General features: G+C 40.5%; 1 protein-coding gene across 2 annotated transcripts in view; it reads right to left on the bottom strand.

The window, feature by feature from the left end:
• Positions 1–26,380, bottom strand: part of si:ch211-26b3.4 (connector enhancer of kinase suppressor of ras 2) — a 76,954-nt gene that overhangs the window by 35,601 nt on the left and 14,973 nt on the right. For both annotated transcript variants that reach the window (XM_044127548.1, XM_044127549.1), the window contains exons 2-8: positions 20,381–20,544; positions 13,163–13,365; positions 12,420–12,507; positions 9,650–9,691; positions 5,365–5,484; positions 3,365–3,424; positions 3,145–3,213 (exon numbers count right to left, since the gene is read on the bottom strand). In XM_044127548.1, coding sequence (XP_043983483.1) covers positions 3,145–3,213; positions 3,365–3,424; positions 5,365–5,484; positions 9,650–9,691; positions 12,420–12,507; positions 13,163–13,365; positions 20,381–20,544 — 746 coding nt within the window. The remainder of the gene's footprint in view (positions 1–3,144; positions 3,214–3,364; positions 3,425–5,364; positions 5,485–9,649; positions 9,692–12,419; positions 12,508–13,162; positions 13,366–20,380; positions 20,545–26,380) is intronic.

The following is a 26,380-nucleotide window of genomic DNA, read 5'->3' as shown; positions in this document are numbered from 1 at the left end:
AGCGACCCGTCGCGTTTTTGAGTTACAAAAATGTTTAAAGTTGGCAGGAAATTTTAAAATATCACTTGATAATCATGTGTTATCGAAAGGCTGGAAGATTAATGCCTGAACACCCACTATAAAGTCTTAAAAATGCAAACATTAAAAAAAGAAAACCTTCAATAAATAAACGATGTTAAGCCTGGCGGGGGAACAAGTAAAGCCTGGTGACCCGCCAGGCTTGTAATACACTGGGGGAAACCCTGCAGTGAATCTGACGGCTGTAGAGCTGCTCTTTTAGTCAAACAAGCCGAGTGCAAAGGCAAACAGGCGGACACCTAGCTAAATGAAACCAGCATAATCTGCTGCTGACGAGATTCCTACAATCCCAGGGGTCTTCATTATTTTCCCAGATGCTATTACCTCCACATAATTACGCTGCCTTTTCAAACAACTAGTGAGCTACTGGAGCAAAATCCACGTTTAGCTGAGCCGCGCTGAAGGCTGAAGGTCCCGTTTCGAAGTCTAAACAGCAACGCTCAAGCCGTGTTGTTTGCTTTGTGTGCGTATGGGACAGGCCCACATAATCACCCTTTAATGTAATGAAATTCCGTTCATTCAATATTCACCCTAATCTCATATTTAATTTGAAGCCTGGCTAGATAAACTTATCAACTGCGATGTTGTGTTTTCCTCTCTCTCTCCCCCCAGTGAGCTCACATTAGAGCTGCCAACTTCTTCTTCTTCCCTCCGTTTCTTTTTATCTGTTCTTCCTCCTCCTCTCCCCAAGTCGCTCTTTACTTCCTCCTCCCTTTTCGCCCCACTCTCCCAGCTCTGTTGCAACCCTGTTTCTCCATACACACACACACACACACACACCCTCTCCTCCGCTTCCACTCCATGCTTATCTCCTCCCCCAGAGTGAGGGATCAGAGCGGTGAGGGCCTAGCCGAGGGAGTAATAAAGGGCTGAAACTGTGAGCCTGGCAGGGTGCGATCTGCACTGTCACCCTGAGGAAGAGGAGGGGAGGGGAGAGGGAGATAACGCGCACCTTCATCGCACGTCAATCAAACGACTCAGCACAGAACCCTGCATGCATAACGTTGCGAGAGAAAATCATGGATAGTGAAGAGAAACGGAGGGGGGGCACTCACTTTTGAGACATCTACAGTAGACAGACGCAACGTTTTTTACCCCCCACCTCCTTTTCAGAAATCTCAGAAAAACACAGGAACAGATGATTCGTGGACATGATGAGTGGCGCTCACAAAAGAGTCTGCTCTGTTTAAAATGGCTGCCCATTCCTTCTGATCTGATGACCTGGATTGCAACTTATGCAGTTCAGAAAGTGAAACTGGCTTTGGGGGTTCACGCAGTAACACCTTGCACATTTTTTCACAGCACAGCCGCGATCGTCATCGTACATTATTGGGATCTTATGGAGTAGTCAGAGTTCAGACAGCCACGTATTCCAATCTCTATTGGTTAACTAAGGTTAACTTTACTGCTACTCTCAATGTGGAAAATGTTAACATTCCCAAACTCTGTGTTTTTTCTTTTGTTGTTTAGTTGTTTTTTTTGCTTGTTTGTTCGGTTAACAACTTAAATTTTATTTTTATTTTTCCCACCAGGGGGTCCTTTTTGTGGGCTCTAGTGTCCCTTTTATCATAGGCTGACAGGAAAGGGGGGAAGACATGCGGAAAATGTCGTTGGGTCCGGGAATCGAACCCGCGACGGCCGCGTCAAGGACTGAGGGCCTCCAAACGTGGGGAGCGCTACCCTCTACGCCACCGGAGCACGCCCCACAACTTAAATTTTACATGGACGGGTCACCAGGCGTTGCAGCTTGAGGAAGTTTTCAAATTCCTAATTTTCTCAAATGCGCCTTTACTTAGAGAGCAAAGAAAGGGCGGCATGGGACTCTCTCCCACTCACTCCAATTAAATCAGAACAGAAGTCAGTTTTCAAAAAGGAGCTGAATTGCTTTTTAGGAGTAAATTATAACTGAAAATGTTTTATTTTTTGCAGATTCTGTGAATATTAACAATATTTAAGCAGTTGAAAATGATAAAGTTAAAAACACGGAGCTTCTGCTCAGGGGATGCGATGAACCTATCATGCATCAATTCATGTACAGGACTAGCTGTTAATGTGTTGTAATTTGGATTAGTAGGATCATTTCTCTGCACCAAAATGGGCTAAAGAAATCCATTGAAAGTCCAGTTAGCACTGTGTGACCAAAAGCCGTCCAGCGAACGATCTTGATCAACGTTGATCAATGTTGAACTAAAGGAGATGGGAAAACCGACATGACACAAAAGTCTGGACACGTTACAATTAAACACGTTGGTGGCAGCATTATGATGTAGGAATACTTTAGCAAGAGCCTGGAAGATTTCCAGCGTTGACTGAAGGATGGATGGAACGGCACACAGGACCAAGCTGAAAGAAAACATGTTTGAGGCTGGAAGAGACTTAGGACTGGGTTTGCTGTTTGTGCTCCTCTAATCTGGAGCAAAGTTCCAGAAAACAGCTAAAACCCCGAGGTCCTCTAAACACACACTTGGACACCGATGCTCACAAATGTCCTCCGTTAAAATAAAAAACATTTTATTGTTTTTGCGAAGAAAAACGGCCAGTGTGTGTGTAAAGCTCAAAGAATAGACTTTAAAATACTGTTTAGTTTATAAATCACTGAATGGTTTGGCACCACAATACATTAAAGATTTGCTGCTGTTGTATCAACCTTCCAGAACCTCTCAGGTCTTCTGGTTCTGGTTCTGTGCTGTACAAATAAAATTTGATTGATGGGGTGTCTCTCGACGCTGGCTGAGAGACACCCCACAAAAACAACCGCGGCCGTATCTGCAGCTAAACGTTTAAAAGCAAGGCACATGGACACTTTGACTTAAAATCCCAACAAAACACCTCCATGTTTGTGGTCGTGGTGTGGAAAAAATGTGAAAATGTGGATTATTTCAGCTAAATACGCTAAAATAAGGAGCATAGAATCAGTGGATGATGGGGCTAAATAATGTAGTTTGTCCTCATGTGGCCCCTTGATGAACACAGTTTAAAGTTTGTAAGATGTGACCAGTGTGGAAGAAGAGCTGGCACATCCTCTTGTGCTTCAGTACCGTTTGCATTTGGAGCTGTGTGACTCACCACTGTCTGGTGGTTGACTTGGATCACCTCGTCTCCAGCGTGGATCTTCTTGCACTGATCTGCCGGCGACTGAAACCGGAAGACAGGGGAGAACGAGGGCAACAGACTTAGTTGACACTGAAGTGGCTCTATTGTATTGGGGGGGAAATATGAAACCACACATTTCACTGAGTAGGATTCAAGCTTCCAAATCTGAATGTTTATGGCAGTAAAAACGCACGTTCTCTGTGGTTCCAGTGATAACGTGGAGTCCATCGTATGTTGACTTGATGTACATCCCCTGGAAAACAAGAGAAAAAGACATGAACATGTCTGAAACTGTGCACATTTTTGCAGGAAAACCGAAACTAAAAAAATTAAGTTGAGGAATGACTCAACATGCATGGAGTAGTAGTTTTAGAAATAACAACAATCTGCTGCACCTGTTCAAAAATACAAAAGCTGCTGCTTGTCAGAAAAAGCAACCAATGTCAAGAGTAATCTTTGGTGTTTCGACAAGACATTATGGATTTATCCGCGTTTCTTTGGGGGGTTCGCAGAAGTGCTGTCGTTTGATGTACAAAAAAATATTTTCAGCGAAGCGGACCCTTCCAGCCGCGTTTCTGGATCCTGCTCACAAGCTGCATTTTAAGTTGTGCTCTCTGGACGTCATTTTGCAGAAGCTTTCCCGGGTCCCATGCTGGAGATTTACGGAATCAAATCTGCTTTCTGATGCACTAACGCCCGATACGCTGCTGCTGCCAACAGAATTATTAAATAATCTGTTCAGAAAATTTGGTTGAGAGCGATGAACGTAACACCTTAGACGGTCTAGTTGGAACAACGTCAAGCACAGGTACAGACGCTCATCCGTCCAGAGGCGCTCCCAGCCTGCTTGGTGAACCACTGTGCAGGATTCACTGCAACGCCGAACAGCCAAAAGAGGAATATCATATCATAATATCACCTATCATTAAGTCTGTGATTTATTTATTTTACTTTATTATTCCCTCGGCTAGACGCTCAGGGCTCTTTCCACTTCAAATAGCGGAAGAAAGATTGGCCGAACCGAAGCTTTACGTCAGCAATTTTCAACAGCGATAAAAGTTGAAGATTCAGTTTAGCCAAGTCTAAACATATAAATCCAGCTGTCTGAAACTTTCAGCTAACCCCGGACAGCATGGGAGTCTTCATAGCCGCAGACATGTGATAAACATTTCATCTGACGTGAAATGTTTTCATTGCTTCGCTAGCGGGCGTACCTCTATGGTGCGTTCAGGTACCTCTCCGACACTGCAAATGTTTGCCTTGAAATCGAGCATTTACAAGTGGGTTTATTGTAAAAATGATTGGATTAATTTAGGACATAAAACTAAGTCTCCAGTCAGTTCTATATTGCAAACAATTTAAAATGTTCTAACAAATGGATAAAGTCAAATTATTGACATAAAATGTTAAACTCCATGACTTATTACCGAACCACCATTTCCGTGCATTGTTACAGCCCTCTTAGATGTGGTAAATGAATTATATGTTGAATTGGTTTAGATTTTGGAGACTGATAAGTGAAAACACAGTACCCCATGTAACCATGGAAACTACACACAACTTTTAGACTTTAGACTTTTAAATACAGTTTTAGAAAATGTGATTATCCAAATCAATTAAATGAACATGAACCAACAATTTCCTACATGCCAAAAAAAGAGAGAGGAAAAAAACAACAACCAGAAAGCTGAAACACGTAAAAACACAAAATCTTACCAAGTATATTTGGTATAGTTTCTAGTGCAAATATCTTAAAACACTTGAAATAAGAAAAACAAAGGTTTCAACAAGACAGTAGATTGTTTTAATTCAATAATTCCTTAACATTGATGAGACAGCATTTGTCCTATATGTAGATAATTTCACTTATGACAAAACAAGATAAGTCAAATAATCTGCCAATGAAACTAGAATATTATGAAATTATTGAGCTAAAACAAGCTCTTCTATCTTGCTGAAATGTTATCTATAAGTTAGTTTTCATGCATATTCCAATATCTGCACTAGAAAGTAGACCAAAAATACTTGATAACACTTTGTGTTTTTCCAGTGCAAGACTAGAGTTATGACTGCGCCGTTGCATCACAAACACCTGTTATTTCTAATGTTAAAATTAAATTATTGCAGTTTTTATTGTGTGTTGTTTTTGTGTGTGTGTGTGTGTGTCCGTGAATTTCCGAATGTTGTCCTCACCAGGCCTTCGCTGGGCATGATGCTGGTGAGGTGGACCACCTCCAGATGTGCCGACTGAGATACCAGAGAGTCCGACGACAGAGAGATGATGTGGTCGCAAATCCCTGCGAGCGTCTTGCACTGAAGACAAAGATGGAGGTGCAGAAACAAAAAGGGCGAGAGAGACCAAATGAGAAAGACAGAAAGTTATTGGCATTGGTTTTGGCTCATGGGGGATGCTGTGACCTAGCTGGAGGAGGTGAAACAGACATCATTTTATCAGACTGTTCCACATCACCACTCCCATCGCTGCGTCACACAAAACGTTTCCTGGTCACAGTCTGTCCACAGGCATGTCCACAAGACGCCCTCGGAGAAGCAGCGGCGCGTGTGCGAGCAAGCCCGCGACGCCCGCCTGATACTTGGTGAAATTTGCGGGGCTCACTTTTTATTAGTTTGTTTTGAAGAAATGACTACAGACGGCACTGTGGGTGTAATTCCCAGCTCCTTTTGCTTCTTAAATCTGAGCAAACACGCCTGCTGAGTGGTGCAGCTTTTCCCTGCTTTTGTTCTAAGCAAAGATTGACATTTTCTCTGGCTATTTGCTTGGCTGCGCATGCACGTTCGTTTGTCACCGGCAACATTTCCTGCCTTTTAATCTCCGCTGAGTGACTGCAGTGCTTTGGCGGACGTTTATCCCAGCAACTTTGTCTCTCGGGTTATCCTACTTAATGCGCGCACACACGCAAGAGCGCAAATAAGGGAAGTTTGAGACATTTAGTGGAACAGTATTTTTGTGCACAACAACGTAAGTACGAAACGATAAAATAATCGTTTAATCTCAACCCGACATATTAACAAGGAAATAAGCTAACGTGTGGAATGTGATTCCACATTAAAAAGCTCACAGAGAATTCTCCACTTTCAAATAGTCACATCTCTTCAAACCTCTAACATCTCCTACTACAAAAACATTTTTCAATTTTTTTCTTCCTTTTTTTAAAATTTATCATTTGTTTTCAAAGTTGATCAAATCAAATCGGAGCTGTTTAAAAAAAACAAAACATTAAAAATCAAAGTCCGTGCAAAAACTTGGCAAACACAGCTGATTTTATTTCTTCCATTTAGTCAGCCTTGACTTTTTGTATTCATACTCACATTTAGACAGTAGGAAATTGGAAAAAAATATAAATAATGACTGGCTGGCTGACTGACTGACTGACTGACTGACTGACTGACTGACTGACTGACTATGGCTCTGAGGATAGAGTAGTCATCAGAAGGTTGTAGGTTCGATGCCAGCTTCCTCTCTCTGGGCAAGGCACTAAACCCGATCGTTGTGTTTGTGAGTGCGAATGAGTGTCATTTGCTTTCAATGGTCAAAAAATGACTGGAAAAGTGCTATTTAGGTTCAGTCCATTTACCACTGAAGTTGCTACTGAGACTTCAACTTGACCCTCATACTTTAATCTTAAAGGTTAAGATTAACCAACACACACAAGAAAAGTATCTTATGCCCAGTCTAAGAACCTTTGTTCTAAAACAATCTCTATCTCTTTCTGCGTAACAATGACTTCAAACATAAAGAACTGAGAAATAGCTGACCAAACAGAAAATCTGCTGTGGTCGCCCCAGACGCCAAAGCGCTAAACACTAAAGGAAATCCTGTATTTTGGTCCTCACGACACATAGCTCTGCTTACTAACACACACAACAAACGAGGTTGCGTAATTAATTGTCTGCACCTGCATGTTCCCACATCACACACACACACACACACACACACACACACACACACGCAGGCATACTGAACAAATACATACTCAGACGTTGGAAAAAAGATGGAGAGGGAATGACTGAAAGTAGCAGAGAGAGGCATGAAGGCAGGAGAGGCGGGAGAGAGAGTCTGGGAGAAAACGAGGGAAAGAGAGAGAACATACAACTAGGACAGTGTTATGTAATTCCTCTCATCCTTATGCATGCATGCGCATAAAAACACTCATGCACACTTCACGCTCCATCAGACACGCAGGATCACACACACACGCCTGCTATCTTTCCAGAACACACACACACACACACATCCTGTCCATCTGATTGCTGCAGGCTGTAGTCTAGCGGAGAAGGGTGAAGCACAGAGTTTTGCATTATTGAGAAGAAGCGAACTAACATACAACTGCACTATAGTCACCAACATGAAACCCATGCTGCATTTAAAACTCGCCGTAATTATGTCTGAGTGCAGCTCGTTGCAAAATTCAGTAAATCAGTAAATATATCCATGTAAAGGAGTTTCTGTTGCACTATTATTATCCGAATCTATTTTTGTCCAGTAATAATAATAATCCCACAAGTGACAAAGGGACAGCTGGGAATATTGATTTGCACTTGTGAAGATTAATAGATCTTTAAATCAGTCACACACACACACACACCCGCACACACACACACCCCCACACACACACACACACGCACACACACGCACACACCCACACACACAGGACTGTACAGTGTCCGATAGTGAAGAAGGAGTTTCTGCAGTACTTCAATACTGAAGAATAATCAGCTCGTGTTGCTCATGTTGTTTTTTTTACTTCACCTGAAAAGACCAAATCCTCTGGATTTCTGTTGAGATGATTAAAAGCAGTTTATGTCTTACTTGGAACAGAAACTTTTATTGTGTGTTTTACTTTTTAATTTTGTAGAAATCCAGATTATTCAGAGACTGGAGTTCATGGCTAAGTCCAATGGGGATCAAGACCCAAGTGGATCTATGCTCTCTAAACAGACTTGAATCTCAGAAATGTCACACTAGTTTAACATTTTATGAACCTTTAAAGTGTTGTCAGGTTTGCATATGATGGTTAATTGCACAGTAGCTGATGATTACACAACTGGAAAATGAAGGTAGTTATTCCTATTGTCTCAAACAGTTATCTAAATGTATGCATTTCTGCTATGCAGTAAAACAGTGTAAATAACAATAATTAGCATTCAGTTTAACTGACAACTTTTTACACGCATTTATTTCTCTTTGAGACATTCACTCTAGTGGAAAATGCTTCACCTGCTCTTTTCTTAGTATACATTTCACACAGGAAGTTTATTAGTTGTTGCTCCTTCTCCAATTTCAATTTCCTGTGTATGTCGTCCAGTTTCCGTGTAAATAATGGTCATGAGAGGCTAATGAGAGTTAAAATCCTGCTTATTTATTTCTTAATATAAACAAAACGTCTGATATGCATGTGTGTTGCTTTTTGATTGGTTGCCAGTTGAATCATGTCAAGGCTCTGAAACCTTATTTTATATTTGTCTGCATGTCATGAATAACCATCTAGAGAAGCTCCATTTAGAAAAACTCCTTTCTGTTTCATTGCTGTCTCCTTTCACACATACACCTCCCATTTCTAGCAAAGCACCTTGCTAGAAAGGTGTTTAAACATGCCTGTTGTTATTTTTCTATATATGTAAAAAAAAAAGAAAAAAAGGCATGTAGCAAATGAGAACTATAATGAGCTATAGCTCATTATAAACCTTAAACCAAAAGGTTTAAGGGCTCATTTTGACAGACGAGCCATCACACAGTCAGCGAGGTTAAATTTCAAATGCAATCGAATGACTTGCTCTCGAGTTGCAGAGATTTCTAGAAAGTATTATCTAATGTTCTCTAAATGCTTAGTTTTTCTTTTTTCTTTTTGCTCGGCACACTATTTGCTTCACTCCCTCCTCCTGACCTTGAATGGCAACAGGAAGCCTCCCGATCCGACTGTCAGCCCGGATCACACACTAGCTGCTCACTCTGTTTCACACGTGGATGCAGACAGCTCCCCATCGCACACGCCTACACGCGTGTGCGCACACCCACACACACACACACACACACACACACACACACACACACACGCACACGGCCCACAGAAGAGCTTTCAAGAGGCCCGCGGCCTATTTGCACTTCACCAGACACACGTTTTTTTCCCAAAAACACACCAGCACAGACACACATCAAATCGATCTCAGGCCAAAGCGTGCTCAAATGTGACACTTTTAATGAAACTGTTATGTTCCGAGTGCAGAATCAATTAAAATGCTTTCTCTGCTTATGACAATCACAGATTCTGCCTGGCATCGACTGACACAAAATGTTTGGAAATGGCAAAGCACTTGGCGCACTTATTGAACGTCTCTTTGAAATGTTCTAAAAATACACTTTGCACAGACGGGGGGTGAGGATACATCCCATCCACATTAGTATTAACAAAAAAAGAAAGGAGGAATCTCTAGAAACCATTTTTTGGCAAACACTTACCACATGAAGGATCTTATTCTCCGTTTCATACACGGTGCAGTCCTGTTAAGGGAGAGGAGCCGAGAAAGACAAACAATTGGTGCAAATTCAAACAAAAACTTCCACACAAAAGCTCTGACATCTGTCTGCTCCAGATATAACATCCAGGAAAAAAGCACTTCACACTGTAGTCAACATAGCACGCTTATGTTAGCATCTCCTACATGTTGTTTAGGAGATGCTAATAGTTAAAACAGATATGAATAGAATTGATGGAACTTCTGGTAAAGATGTGCAAAAAAAAAAAAAATATATATATATATATATATATATATATATATATATATATATATATATATATATATATATATATTTCTTTTTATGATAGAAAGGAAATCTCTCACAAAAGAATTTAAAAATAAAACAAACATTGAGTGTATTCATTCCAAGAAGGGAACAAAATATTTTCAACTCAATCGCCACAATTGCTGTTACTGACAGTCCATGAAGTTTTTTGAACTGATACCGATTGTTTTTCCATAGTTTGACAGCCCTGAAACGGTTAATAGGATTCATTGTGATTAATCGGTTATTGAAATAATTGTTGACTAATTTAGTACCCGATTAATTGTTAACTGGCGTAGACAGACTGTACAAAAGTCCTTTGCAGATAAAAACCAACACACTCAGAGCAGTAATTAAGCCACATTCTAAAGATATAAATGATCCAAAACTGCTCAAGTGACATAGTTCAGCTTATAACCAACTGAACCAGCTTCACTTGGTTCAAATTGTGTAAATCTAATGAGCACATTTTGCTACTGAATTACAAATCAGTTAAAAAAAACAAACAAAAAACTAGTCAACAGATGAGCCATGTTAAACTAATGGCTGAGCTTCTCACATGTTGATGTTTGAAGTATTTTTTTTAGCTTCAGATGCATCCTTTGCTTCAAATAATAAAGGAATGTTATGCTATGTTTTCAATTGGGACAGTAGGAGAGAAGTGGCTTTTCCAACAGCACTACTATATTACCAAGAAGTGTTTAAATATTGTCTGATGCTTGACAGGGACACATAGTGACCCCAAGATGCCATTATTTACTGCAGTTCTTCAGCAATAAATAGAGACAGAGAAGATATGATGGCCAATCAATGGCCTCATATAGACCAGTGGTTTGAAGCCAAAAGAAATAGGCATCTGAAACAGAAAGCAGATTACTAATTAAACACGTCAAAAACGTTTTAATAACCTCAAAAAGAAAAGGGTGGATTAAAGTTAAGTTGAAATTTGCGTATTTCAAATTCTCCCACCGAACAAACAGCATAAGTTGCCATTGAAGCTGTTTTTAAAGTGAGACCGTTCTGCTGCGGAAAGACGTGAATGTATTTTGAGGCTTTTTCCACGTCCTCACCAGAGGCGCCAACATATTTGACTGCATCTGTGCAATTCTGGGAAGCATCTCACTGAATCCACCAGATGTGTACGGTAGGCAGCAATTACATCTGTTTGATGCATTAATGCAGACACTGCTGCCACCTTTGTCTCTCTCACTGCGTCCCCTGGCAGCCACAGGCTCATTTGGCCTATTGTGGACCTACGGTGTGGCCCCTTTCTGTTCCATCTCCTTTGGCCCTTGTAATGTGGGGATTGGGTGTTATCTGCTCAGCTGCAGGATTCACTCTGGGCACAAGTACAAACACACTGATACATACTCTGAGCAGGCTCTTACTGTGAGGGCACAGTCCAGGTCCAAGAGGGAAGACATAGTTTTTTTCCAAATAATTGAAACGGCTACAAAGCCAAAGTGTTTGCATGCGGCAGCTGCTTTATTTATTAATCTTTTAAAGAGGTGAAGTGCTGGATTAACACAGGGAAGCGGGGACATAGAGGTCAGGTAACGATGGGGCATGTTTCGGTCACCACCAGAACCTGTTGACTTCACTGCTAGTGAATGTTCTCCTTTAAAGGGACAGTATTATGTGTTTTCCAGGCACATAGTGCTATCTTATAGCATTTATATTATCTTCAGTTGTTGTAAAAATGCTGTATATGTCAAATATGACTTTGTAATTTAACGCTTTGAAATTGGGCCTCTGTCTCTTTAAGAAGCTCCTGCTCTTTCTGAAACTCTGCCTCCAGGAAGTCATCACAACATGGCTTCCTATTAACCCTTTAATAACGTTTTTACCAGTGTTGCGCTGAGAAGTAGCTCCTATAATGAGCTCAGCTGATGCGCAGTTCCACCAGGTGTTTGCTAATTGCTGCTGGCTAGTCTGAAGGAGCTGAGGGGGGGAATGAGAAGTTTGGAACCACAGCTTTAAGGAGGACCTACGCTTCGAAGGTGGAGTTAGGTCCACCCAGACATTTTGTACAGCCAAATGGTTGCCATGGCATATAAAAGGATTTCTTAAACATGCATGAAAGAACCAAGGAAACACATGTTTATGTTGAGGGGATGACATTATTGCAAGTCTCAAAGAATGTTGATTTTACATAATACTTTAGTTTGTAAATTGCATATTTAGCTTGTGAATTAAATATTTAGTTTGGAACTCTGATATTTAAGATGTAGGAATAATATGGTGAAAATATGACTTTGTAAAATGAACATCCACATTTTTTTTCTACAATAAGCTAACTATACTACATTTTTGCTGTTAATTCTTCATGATGCAAGTTTACAAAAGGCACCCCATATAAACTTCTCTCTCTTCTTCTTCAATCTATGTGACCAATTATTGCGTTGTTCGTGGAAAAGTGTGACAGTTTGATGATGTGTGAAAGCACCTGTTGTACAATGGTGGTCAGCTCTAAGCACAGCTGGACAATGTTGTTCTTCAGTAACGAATACTCAGTCACACTGGCGAATGGAGACCTGAAACAAACGAAAGCAAGTTGTAGTCATACAGATACACTGGCTGCACAGGAAGCACATGTTCAACTTCACTTTGGGAGAGGCGGGCAGAAAAGCAATTCATGTGGAGGATGCCAATCAAATGCTGCGGTTATGTGTGTCAGCTCCCTCTTTCTGCATTTTCCTCTTCCTGTCATTTACACATACATTTGCTAAAGACTTGTGTCAAAGCTAAACTGTGTTGCATGCTCTGACATTGTTGTTCAACCCCTGTTATCACAGTTGTTGTTTTTTCTCCCCGCGTTTCACTGTTATCACCTCTATTTTACCTCAACTTTATGCTATTGATTACCATTTTACTTCAGCAACTGAGGTTACGGTCACGATTTCACTAAAACCTGAAATCAGAAAATCTGTCCTTGCGTTCCGTGAACAGAAATATCCCATCAAATTTGTATCTTCTCTCGTTGTGTAAATTTCAAATATATAATTCAAAAAGAATTTGTAGATTTCACTATCTTTTGCTAACTGATATGCACATTCTGTAAAACTGCAATGAAACCAATAGTATACAGTAATGCAATAAACAGTAAAATACTGTTTATAATGACTCCCGACAACATTTTAGTTGTGGTAAGTCTATCATGTAAATAGCTTAAGGATAAACAACTTTTACCTGTCAAGCCAGGCGAGCAGATTCTTGGCAGCACCAATCAAATCCACCACTGACGTAAGGAAGTCGTTGGGCAACCTTCTGGAGGCTCGTCCGTCGTAATGACCGCCCCTCCGTCGGCCCAGGATGAAGTTCTGGAGGTTCTTTGCTGAAGCGTTGAGCTTGTGGGACAATGTTCTGAGGTTCTCTGTTTCTAAGCCATAGTTCTGGAAGAGAAACAGACGAACATTTAGAAGAAGAAAAGAAAATGTTGTTTGGCTATTGCTGCCACATAGGCTGGTTAGTCAATGTACACATTTTGGAGTGATCAGAAACACTAATATAAGGTGAAATGAAGAGATCTTTTGAGATTTTCGGTATGTCAAGTTGTGTGTAAAGATGCCAAAGGGGCTGTAGTGGGAATAACACACTATGTTCTCATCACAGAAACAATCAATATCTTTCTTTTTCACTCCTTTTTTATTTTTTGCTTTGCTCTCATGCCCACCTCTTTGGCCTAGCCCTCAAACATCTTCACAAGTACTTTTGATTTTGCTCTGGGGTTAACACATTTTGAACCAAAACATCTTCAGACATCGAGCCTGTCTCCTTCCTGAGTTTTATGATAACTGGGCATTTCCAGTGTATTCATACTTCCCAGGTCCGGCCCAAGCCTCCATGGGGCCCTAAGCAAAATTTGGTTCTGCTAACAATGCGGACTGGCTTCAATCAGCAGTCTGATCATTAGATCATTCACACACTTGCTATAAACTTATTGCATCTCTGGCAGTGCTGTTTACATTATATACATGTATAATTGGATACATTTATTGGTTAACTGATTTATCCACCAGTTGATTTCCTGGCGCCGATTTCCGTAATTTTGGGGGATTGTAATCGGCTGATACTTACATGTGAAGCTGATCTTATCCCCTAATCTTATCTTTGTCAGCAAAGGTTTATAAATCATCTCTGTGCTCTTCTGCTCTGCAGTGAGAGGTTTGACTGACAGACCCACCAGGTCAGGTCTGAACGTTTACAGATAACAATATTCACCCCACTGCTGCCAACTCAGTGACTTTCTTGCTATATTTAGCGACATTTCAGACAAACAAAAATTTATATAGCCAAAATCAAAATGGGCAGGTCAGACTTTTTAAAGATTGGTAACCAGGGATCGGCCAGAAAACTGCAATCGGTGCAGCTCTACACACATATTAATGACATTCTTTGATTAAATAAATTTCTCTTAAGCATTACTCCAATAGTTAAAAATTTTATTTATACCAGAATGAATGTGGGCCGGTACCGGTACTGGACTGATTCTGAGCCTTCAAATGATTTTCACATAACTTAGAAGTTGATGTAAAAATATTGTTTGTTTTAGCCACAAAATGATTTTGCTCTGCAGCAAACAACAAATCCCCAACCACAGCATAGAGCCGCTCATCGATGTAGCAGCCATGTAGCCTGACGTAAAAACATTTTGCTAGACAATGTCAAACATTGAGAAGTTTTAATTATTCTTATCAAACGTTATCAAACACGGCGTTTTGAAGCCAAAAATACCTCAGAAATAAACAGAGGGCCACTGACGGGGGCCCCTTAGTGGCCTTGGGGCCCTGCTTAGTTTGCTTATGCCTTGGGCCGGCCTTAATACTTCCACACAATGTTGTTGTTTAGGTTAACATGGTGCCTTCTGGCATCTAGAACCTCTATCAAAAGTTGAACCAGATTTGTGGAGGTCCACCATTGTCTGTCTGATATTGTGCCTGATTTGTTTAGATCTTTTTTTACTCTCCTAATCGCACAAGGTCGTAGTGCGTTTGAGCTGTGCTTTAAAATACGTCTACAGGTGTGTCTCAGTTCAACTCAGCTTCTAATAAGTCATATATCAACTTATTAGAAGCTTATAAAGCATCATTCGGGTTCCCTCAAATTCTTTAAAGGCATGGAAATCTTAGCGTATGAAAACATCTAACGTTGAAGAAAGTAATAAACAATTACCTCTATTAAAAACACAGTCAGAACATTACCCACTGCACGCTCATATATGATTTCAATTAGATGTACAAGAATGCAAACACCACTTAGTAAGTCAAGAGACTTGACTGAAATGTTGTAAATTTGTATCTTTTTAAAAACAAAACATCTTGTTGCGTGTGGGTTGTTACGTGGATTTTTTTTTTCTTTTTAGCTGAATCCTTCTGTCACATTGACCTAATTTTAATTTTTCTAGCATGTGATGAATAAACATAAACAAAAAGCCTGGTCTAAGTAATTCTGTCTGTTTTAGTGCTTTTTTCCTTGTAAACACACACCTCCCACTCAATACAGATTTACTGGTGTAGTTTTTAGCCAAGCACCAGGGGTTACACAAGCATATGGGTTGCTACTACCCTATGTCATTATAAGGAAAGTAAACAAAAATCAATAAAAAGCTTACTGATGACTCATCAACGGCTACGTTATCTGAGCTTCTGTGTTGTTGAAAGGCAAAGTAACCTTGGTATACAGCGTGCCCCAGCCTATTTGTGGTGATTTTTTTTCTGTGGAAAGTAAATCCAAGTAATTCATAGAAAATCCGCCAATTTCAGGATTTTTTGTTGTTGTTTTGTCTGTGCGCGGTCGGCTGCACTAACAGACAAGGATGTAAACCAAACGTGTAATTTTTTTAATTTCTTTTAATGAGGAAAGATATGGCGGGGATGGATATCATAATGACTGGCAGCCCTCGATGTAATGGCGGATTTTCAACGAACACTTTTTACAAGGTAAGAAGACTAACGTTCATTAATTATACTTTTATAAGTAATTATGATTAAAAAGATATAAAATATGGCATTATGGAGAAGGTATGCGTCAAAGCATTAGTAACCATGGAAATAATGCTGCGCCGTCATGTAGCCTAGCATGTAGGGGGAAAAAAAACTAGTCAGCAACTCTCTTTAGTATGTTTTTAAGACTGCTGTTTATGAGAGTGGTAAAAATCATGTGGTGTGTGAATTCAGGCAAAGTCGGCAATTTGATCAACAAGTCAGGAGGGAGGAGATATGTGTCGGTTGCTAAGCTAGCTGTTTCAAACTTTTGGAAATACCTCCGTCTTTTGTCTGTGAATGTGTTACGTTCACAGACGAATTAGCTCGATTAGAGCAAGTAAAATCCACGAATAAACTGGCAAAAACAAACTTTGGAAAACAATTTAAACTTTTCTCCGTTCAATACCCCAGCCTCTGAGTTCCGATGATTTATGACGTAGTTGCAAAGGGTCAATAAACATCAACCAAACAAAGCTTTTGAGACACTATTACTACACTAACAGGTGACTGGCAGAAAGAGTGAAATATAAGCGAGTTAGAAGAGTTTGTTTCTCAGAGCTAGTGGGCTAGTGTAGCTTAATTGCTTAGCAACCATAGCAACCCATGTTTTGTTTTGTTTTAGACTAGACTGAGCAATATATATATATATATATATATATATATATATATATATATGTTAAGTAGGTTAAGGATATGACGTCATTTTAAAGTTTGAATGGCGTTTCCAGCTGGAAGTAGTTGGCTGTGAAAGAGCTCAAAGTTTTCAGCTTAATTTTTCAGAAATTGTGGGATGTTCCGTTCATGTCAATGGGGCCCACGACGATCACAGCAAAAGGCTGAATATTTCATAAAATGTGGAAGATGTCAATACCAAAAGACAGGACTAACGACGTAGCCTTACAGCGTTCACACTAATTAGGCAACTGCGGAACTAAAAGGCATGACGACTGGAGGGAAGGAGGGAAGAAAAACAGAGAGCACCCAGCGATGCGTCTCTCTCAAACTGGGTCAGGCTCCCACCGCGCTCCGTGTGATTCTCTGCATCCTGCTCAAACAGAGATGCATGCGTACACTCGGAGCGTACATGTTTGCACTGCTGTAATTAGGCTGTCACGTCATGACGTGATCTGAAAAAAATCAGTGTGCGTCTTTTTCCCTCCAGGGCGAGCGGGCTGCTGATACCGAGAGAAGTAATTTAAAAGGCTGCATGCACGTGTGTGCAAATCAATACCGTTACAGGATGACGCCATTATTACCACCGACACCCACAGCGGCCCTACAGTCCCTCCTCATGTCAGTGTGGTTGCCACAGCAACCGTGTATAGAGCGGCCTCTTCATTCCGATTCCTCTGCCATGGCTCATACACTAAGTCGCAATAAAAAAAAACTGTACGTGCCCTATTGTCTGTCTTATAACCATTTTCCTGCAGATACACAAAAGTAACTACATATTGCGTCTGCATGAGTGATTAATTTGCGTCTAATACGTGAATAGGCCTGGTGTTTTTTTTCTTCTTCTTTTTTGCAGTATGCTGAATTTTAAATTTGTACAGTGTATTTTTTTTATTATGAATCAAGCAGAATGCCAATCACAACACAGTGGTTTGGAAATGACTCAGTTTAAGGAAGCTGCTAGAAAACTGTTCTGTTAAAGAAGGATTGTGTGACTGATGTGTGAGTCAAACAGCTGGATGTCTACAATGTATGTTTCTCAGAGATGAACACAAGGATGACGTCTCAAATTCTCTGTGAAACACTCTAAAAAATAATTTAAACAACATTTTTCTGGTTTGTTTATCTCAAGCCTTTTATCTGAAGCCTTTTGTCGGTTGATGCCAGCACAGACAGGATGAGCAAAAACAGATTTAAAATTTTATCAAGCTATTTTCTCTCTTCTTTCTTTCAACATCGACACAAATTCCACACTGGAAGTAGACTTTTGTTTTTAAGTCTTTTTTACTAAAAGACCTCTTGATTTTCTGAAATCTAAATATAGAAAGAAGTTTATGATCCTCCAACCATAAAGTCAATCTTACGTTGGATATGTCAGGATTTATAAATATCATGTAAGCCATGTTTTTGTTTTTTGTAGCGTCATGTTAGTTTTGTGGCTCTTGTCAAGTAAGCGTTGTGCTTAAATGACATCAGGATCAACTTTGTTATGTTTCCAAAGTGACCTGGGACAAAAATCTTAAAAATAAACGTGAATGAATTTAATCACAAATTCAACGTCGCACTAAGAGGATGACTAGCTCACAAGAACTAAAAGTTAACCATTTTTAGTTCTTGTTAGGTGAGAACCTGCACAACGTTAAGAGTCATCTCAGAGACTCTGCTTTTCAAATTCTCATCCGTAAGTGTGCGTGTGTGTGTGTGCGTGTGTAGATGAAGGTCTGAGTGTGTCCATTCTTAGGCCGTATAGTGATTGGTACTCTGGGACACTCAGTCCCATGCTGGAAGATTTGAATGAGAAGAGGTGCTGATTAACACACACACACTCTCACACACTCACAGACCCTCTTCCGCACATTTGAGCAGCTCCTACTAATCCAGCCGTGTGTGCTTGAGAGATAAGGTGCATCCTGCATGCTCTTTCTACATATTCTCCCTCTCTCTTTCCCTCTCACCTCTCCTCCACTCCCTCCTTTCACCCGTTCTGGGAGAGTAGCACCTAATTCCCCCTAATTCGCTAATCCTGAGCAGGGCCACTGCACATACAGTCAGCAGTGACCGAGGCAGTGCGAGCAAAGCAAGACTCGGGTCACGGAGGACTGTCATTTATTTATTTGCTTTGCTATTTTTTAAGCCAATATCAATATCAATTATGGGAACATTAGAAACAACAGATACATTTATTTATGACAAATATCTTTTTTAAAATCGGTAAACCCATTTCTTGGGTTAAAAACCTGACCTAGTACGCTGGGTTATCAAAACTATAGCAAGACCATGTTCAGCCCACAGTGTAAGTGGAAAACATTGTCAACATGACCAAAGAATCAAAGACAGTTTACTAAAAGGAGCAGACAGTCCCTCCAGGATGTTCTTCTGTGATTGCTGTGGCTTAAGATTGCTGGTTTTGCCGCAACTTTTTTAACGCCTTCCAGTCAAAGTTGCAATTTAGGTTTATTTTTGCCATAAGATAAATTTTTATTGTAAATGTATTTTTTTAAGTTTTAATTGGTCAAACTTCATGAGGTGTAGTTATTGATGAGAAAAGAATCAAACACAGAAAACCTTATGGTGATTGGTCAGATTTGTGGAAAAGTCGCAATGTTTGATGAAAATAGCAAGTCTGCGCAAAATTTGCGAATGATGGCTGAATTTGCATTAATTGTTGCAGCTGCAACCTTGTGACTTCCTGAAGGAACCGGTAGGAAATTAATCAACAACCCCCACATTGCAGAAAAATAATATCACAAAATCAAGTAGCAAGTAACTTTTCAGAAAGACATAACAGTTTGTTTTAAGTCAATATTTCTTTAAAATTAATGAAAAGTACTTGTTCCACTGGCTCCTATTTTTCCAAAAAGCTACTTGTAAGTTATCTTAATTTTAATTTATGTGTACCAGGATATTTGCCCTAGCAACTAGACCAAAAACACTTGGTTACACATGTACCATCATAGTAAATTAGTTGATTCTAGAGCCAGAAACACACAAACTGCTTTTTTAAAGAGTGAAAAGGTGGGTTAGCCAGTCCATATGGTCTGTAATGGCCCTAACATGCATACCCACAGCCTCGCATTCTCACATTCACACTTGGGTCAAAAAGCAAAACCACAGAAATGCACAACTCCAGAATTTACAATTAGGAACCTTCTTAAAGTGACAGTACTCTGCCCAGTGATAACGGACACACTAAGAGGTCAAATTCTGTACTACACAGTCCAGAAACGTCTCTGTTACCTCATCTCGCACATTAGCAGCAAACAAAGTTAGCATTCTCTCTGTGTGTGTTTAACACATCTCAGCTGAATGCTTATATCAATCAGACCCTCCAGTTTCTTCAGAATGATTGTGTAAATTCACAATTGGGAGTTTATTGCAGATTTGTCGCAAAAAGGGCCAAAAACTTTATTTGTACTAAACAGCTGCCTCAGCTTTAATTGAGGTCAGATTATAATCCACAATCTGTACAGCGAGTAATAAAAAGTCGCATTAACCATCATAAATAAGTGCAAGTATTGCAAATATTTCCAAATTAGTACCACAAATATGAAATCCTGGAGGGACTGAAAAGATGCTCAATAATATTATTTAATTTAAAGAATTCATGGATATTTTAAGAGTTCATGAGCAGGTTTTATGAATACATTCTGGCACAACCAACCCTTTAACGGCATTCATGATTTTAATTTGGCCCAAAACGAAAATGAGTTTGACACCCCCCAGGTTAAAACAACCCGGTACGGGGACTGACCAGGGCACAGAGGAGGTCCACAGCTTCCAGTATAAGCTCCTGGTGTCCTATTCTGGTGACGCCCAGCTCTTCCAGCTCCTGGTGGGTGATGTGCAACAGCTGCTCTCCTCCTATCTGCTCCCGCTCAAAGCTCTTCACGTACTGCTGGAGGCAGTCATCCAGACCTGAGAGGAGAGAACACACAGATTCGCATTAGGAGATTCTGGTGGGCATGTGTGGGGTACGCTGTTGGCCGAAAATAACAAAAACGTTCGGTCTGATGAGTGGTTCAGAGGGCTGTCTGCTCTGGGACAGAGAAGGGAAGAATATGATAAGGAAATGTCATTTGTGAAAATGCCTTCAGAGATAACTGTCATATTGGAGTCTGAGCAGTCTAACAAGAGGCGATCTGTATTGAAGTATGGGAGTGGTTGTTGTCCACACCAAACAACATTTAATTAATTGCAGCCACAGATAAACACCCGCCTGAAGGCAGATGTCTTTTCAATGCTTTGCTGGCGTCCAATAACGATCACAGAGGGAAAAAAAACCAGAACGAAACATCTGTTGTGTCCAAATCTGATTATGAGCAAATATACACACAGGCAAAATAAGAGTTATTGTTGCGCTACTGCTTTTTACATCTAAGCAAAGCAAACATCTTTTATTTATGTGAAATGGAAAAAAATAAATTTAAGCACATTTTGGATGAAACCGCACCCCTCTAAAATACATGAAATGTTTCACATTTTCTCACCTTTTGGAACCTACAGCATTTTTCTGGGGCACTTCACTGCTAATATGACATATCTGGAGAAGAAATATCGTAATATTGTGATGTTTACATTGTACCCTGTGTTTCTTGTTCAGCCAATCCAAGTCATTTCCGTTATTCCTCGCACCTGTGTTTCTTCCTATTGTCTCCCTTCTTAAACCTCCCTCTGTCACAACCACGCTGCCAGATTATCGAACGCTTTCAGCAAGTAGTTTTCCAGCACTCCTACCTCGCCCTCATAATCACGACCACGCCTTGTTCCTCGGACCTGTCCCTTTTGCCTCGCCCTTGTCGGACTATTACTGATTGCCTTTCTGGATCTCGACCCACGCCTGTTGTTGTAACTCCGCTCTCGCCCACTCCCACGGATTCTGCTCTCTGCCCCGATCGTGTATGACCTCCGCCCGTCTGACTAGGATTCAGGATCTGGATTTGGTTCTTCTGCTGCCCCCACAAGTTGGCACGCTGCCCTGCATCAGCGCTTCCCTCCCCAGGCACTTCGTCCCGAGCTCTGCGTCAGCGCAGCATCTGCTCTCCTCCTTGTTCCTCAGCCGATCCCCACATTTACTGAACGCCAGTGCTGCAGCTGACGATCCTGTGCCCGGTTTAAGCTGCCTTTTAATAAATATCAGAGTTACTGCTCACTCCTGTGTCGTGGCTGAATTTCTGGGTCCCTCTAGTGCACCATTACAAATATCACGATATTTTGTGTTACTGTTGTGATAACAATAAAAATGACAACAAAATAACTGTTTATTACGGCTTTTTTAGGTAACTATATGACTGTAACTATATGGTACAAATCCTATTCTTGAAATCCGTTCTTATTTGTAATGTCCTTCAGGACACCAGTCACATAGTTCGCATCACTAAGCTACACACAGTCACTGCTTATAATAATAATTACATTTTTATTGATATTTATTGATACTCTTATTGAGCAAACAGTGGAGGAAATAGTAAAAAAAATAACAATCCCAACAATACAGACACAAGGTTTCCCCCAGACAACTTGCTAAGCCTGGTGGTTGGGCAATAGTCATTCATCCAGCAGCCCATCATGTTTTTGAATTAAAAAATGTTTAAAGTTGACAGGAAACTTGAAAATATCAATTGATAATTATGTGTTAATGGAAGATTAATACTTGAACACCAATTGTAAAGTCTAAAAACTGCAAACATAAAAAAAAAAAAAAAAACTTAAATAAATAAGCAATGCTAAGCCTGGTGGGGGCACAAGTAAACCTGGTGGCCCTCCAGACTTGTAATACACCAGGAGAAACCTTGGGACAGCTTGGAGTTTTTCAAACATGATTAATTCGAATTTAGCGTTGCAACGATAAATCAAAATTCTTATCATGATATGAAATTTATCACGATAAATGATACAATAAATGCCCAACCCTAATCTAGAGACATACATTGTTGCCCATTTGGTTTGCAGAGTAGGTCAAAGATTGTCATATTTTGTTTTAACATCATCTGAGAACATCAAATTTGTATGCATTGTATATCTTCATTTTTACATCATATATTCATTTTTGGAAATTATAGGGGCTTCTATTGCTAATCAGCTTATGCTATAAACAGTGCAACAAATGATGATATTTATGTTTGAGGTGTACATTATCCCCTTTTTAAATAAAATTATTGTCATTATTCAAGTCTTCCCACTGGTTTTAGATGTGGACTTTGACTGGGCCAGCAAACCCATGAAGATGTTTTGATTCACATCATTCAGTTGTGTGTATATTTAGTCCCTCCTACCCATGAACTCCATCAGTGATGAGTTTTTATGGTCTTTTTCAGCATTGGCTTTCTTCTTTCTTCTTCCCGTAGAGTCTAAGTAATAGTTGTCCTTTCAACAGATTTTCCAACCTGAGTCGTTCATCTTTGCAGCTCCTCCAGAGTCACTACGGGCCTCTTGTCAACTTTAACTGTTGCATTCATGCCGTTTTCAGGTTGCTGTTTGTCCACTGATGCTCTCTGACAAACGTCTGACACACACAGTAGACGGCTATATTTACGCTGTGACTCAGTAACAAACGGGATGCCTCTATTTACAGTTACTGGATTCTGAAGGCAGTTGTTTGCACTGGATTTTATTTAAAGGTATAAAATCCCCATAAAAAATACATTGAAGCGTTTCCTTGAAATATTCGAGGAAAATACGTAGGCCCTTTCTCTAATCTGTAATTTCTTAGAATATTTCAGGCCACATTAAAGAAAACGAGTTACAATCTTCAGTGTGGCCCAGATGATTTTAAATGAATGTGAAAGTTGTGGGACTTTATATGTGTAATCCATATTTTTTTATACTGATATGCAGTAAGAGCTTCCTCTGCAGACAGCTGGCTGTGTGTGTGTGTGTGTGTGTGTGTGTGTGTGCGTGTGTGTGTGTGTGTGTGTGCGTGTGTGTGCGTGTGTGTGTGTGTGGGATACTATTGATCACTAAGAGCTTCTGGCTCAGAACCTTACAAAGTCAGCAGAAAGCACATCTCCCCATAGAACTAATGAACAAGCCTTCTCCAAAATGAGCAAAGACAGAGCGAAAGACACACAAAGGGACATAAATCCTCGCACACTTCGAGCATAGCGGCTACATGAATAGCTCATCCCTCCACAAACACACACATCAACCACAACCACCCATCCCCAGCCACCCGTCCCAAAACGATTGCAACTGCTGTTGTTACTGTCGTTAAAGCCCGGGGGAGCTGCAAGGGAAAACACTGATGCCCAAGGGAAGTGAAGCTGACAGGGAGCAGAGCGTGTGCTACCACCTTAATACACCCACCATACACACCCACGCACACACACAGACACTTGGCACAATTAAAAGAAATATCAAGTGCACAAGGCGTCTCACCAGGGGAACGCGAGAGACCAAATGTAAGCCTTCTGTTGAATCAAGAGACATTCAGAAGAAGCAATCTTGCTACAGTAGCAGAGCAATTTTAAATCTAACGCATTCGTAAAAAGGCTCTGAACTGTAGCGGAACGAGTGAAATGTATTTAACGGAATACATTCCCAATGGAAAAAACCCTGTTGTCCCCATTGTTAACGTCTGCTGCAGACAAAAACAGTACAAGGTTGTCCCACGGAGAGCTGCAGGGATGCCAAGTTTACACATAAGCCTGCTGTAGTACTGCTGTGAAATCAAGTGGGCGCATGTGTCGGCTGGTTTCCATGCAGCCATATGTAGCACTGCAATCAGGAGATTTTATGAAAATATTTGAGCGTGTGTTCCAAACTTCCTGAAGTAAATTTGTTTTTATTTGGAAGTAAAAATGTAACCCGTCTGCAGTATCACCACCTCAAGCAGGTTGTAGTACATTCATGGCCAAGGAGGGTGTCCTGTCTGAGGCCGTGGTTCCCACATTGGTCTCCTGCGCAAACTAGCTTGAGGGAAGGGATCGAACCAAGATTTGGAAAAACAAGTCATTCTGGGATCTGATCAGGATACTTTTGGGAAAGCTCTCTCTCAAGAGGGTTCAGAAATGTTTCATAGGAAAAAACTATTTTGGTTTGAGAGTGCCTTGGGATCTCTAGGGCTCTCTTCTCAATGGTAAAAGACCATAGATCTCTGAATGGATGCATGTTTGGTATAAATGTTAGTGATTCCCAATGACTATTAAATATAGAGTCTGGTTAGAGTTCTGGGGAAGACTATTTTTATATAGAAGCCAACATGTGAGGTTTCCTGGGACAGAAACTTTTGGAGGGAAAGTAAATACGTGTCAAGCTGGCTGAATTATTTTCCGGTAAACCATCCATCCATCCATCCATCCATCATCTTCCGCACCAAGAGGAGACTCATGTAGGCCGCTTGTATCCCTGTTGTCATCTTCCGCTTAATGCGTGGTCAGGTCATGGAGGCAGAAGAATAGCTCACCTAGGAGTCATTCAGGAGGCATCCTAACCAGATCCTGAGCCACTTCAACTGACTCCTGTCGGAGTGGAGGAGCAGAGGCTGTACAACAAACCCCTCTCAGATAATTGAGCTTCTTACCCCGTCTCTAAGATGGTGCCCACACCAAGAGGAGACTCATTTTGGCAGCTTGTATCCCTGATGTCATTCTTTTGGTCATATTGGTAGGAGGATATATCGACCTGTAAATCAAGAGCTTTGCCTTTTGGTTCAGCTCGTTCTTTGCCACAACAGACCGGTACAGCACCCGCATCACTGCAAACGCCATACCTATAGATCTCCCAATCCATTTTTCTCTCATTCATGAACAAGACCTCTAGAAGATCCTTAAACTCCTCCGCTTGGGGCAGAACACTGTCCCCAAACCCAAAAAAGGCACTACACCCTTTTCCGGATCAATCAAGACCGTGGATTCAGACTTGGAGATGCTGATTCTTATCTCGGCCACTTCACACTTAACTGCGAGCCACAACTGTCTGATGAAGCCAATTGGACTACATCATCTGCAAAAAGCAGAGGTCTTCCTGAGCAAAACCAAGATGGATCCCCTCGACACCTTCGCTGCACCTAGAAATTCTGTTGTCATAGGTTATGACAAATGGCATCGCTTGGTGGAGTTCAGCTCTCACTGGAAAGAAATCTGAACAGTAATATCAATTTAAAATAGTCTTCCGCTTTGATTTTCTAATACCTTTTACTGTAACAGACTTTAAATCTTAAAGCTTGTGGTGTGAGAAATCAAGTAGTGATAGAACAAGGACATTCGCTATTCAGAGACGTGGTTTGTTTTGAGTTTGAGTCTTGTCATGAAAAAGTCAGTAATATCTGGGGGGTGATTGCAAAAAAAACAGTCATCTTTATAAGTAAGGTAAGGATCTTTTTAGAACTACAACTGTTAAGCTAAAGCTAGCATGACTATTTAACATCCAGACAAAGTAGAAAGCCAAACTAATGAAACAGCTAACAAAAACCTATGAATTAAGGTGTAAAAAGCAGAATAGTATTCTACACAACAGGCATGGTTATTGTGGTTATAGGAAAACTATTAAATTAGTAAGAATTTGCTAATTTTTACTCTGTAAATACATGCCATAGATCTATGTTTAATAAATAGCACCTGAAGAAATAACTCCCTATTTCCTGCAATAAAATTACATTACTATACTATAATACACTAATAAAATTAAACCCTACTTTTGAATTCAGGGTCATTACACAATCAGAATCTTGTGCCACCTAATACCTGGTAACATTGCATCCAATAAAAATGGAAATCTGATGCCAAATAGACAATCCTATGCAGACAGTTGATAG

The sequence above is a fragment of the Gambusia affinis genome, linkage group LG09 (assembly GCF_019740435.1).
Source record: "Gambusia affinis linkage group LG09, SWU_Gaff_1.0, whole genome shotgun sequence".
Taxonomy (NCBI): domain Eukaryota; kingdom Metazoa; phylum Chordata; class Actinopteri; order Cyprinodontiformes; family Poeciliidae; genus Gambusia; species Gambusia affinis.
Note: the sequence above shows the minus strand (reverse complement) of the source record. Positions and strands in the feature narration are given on the sequence as shown.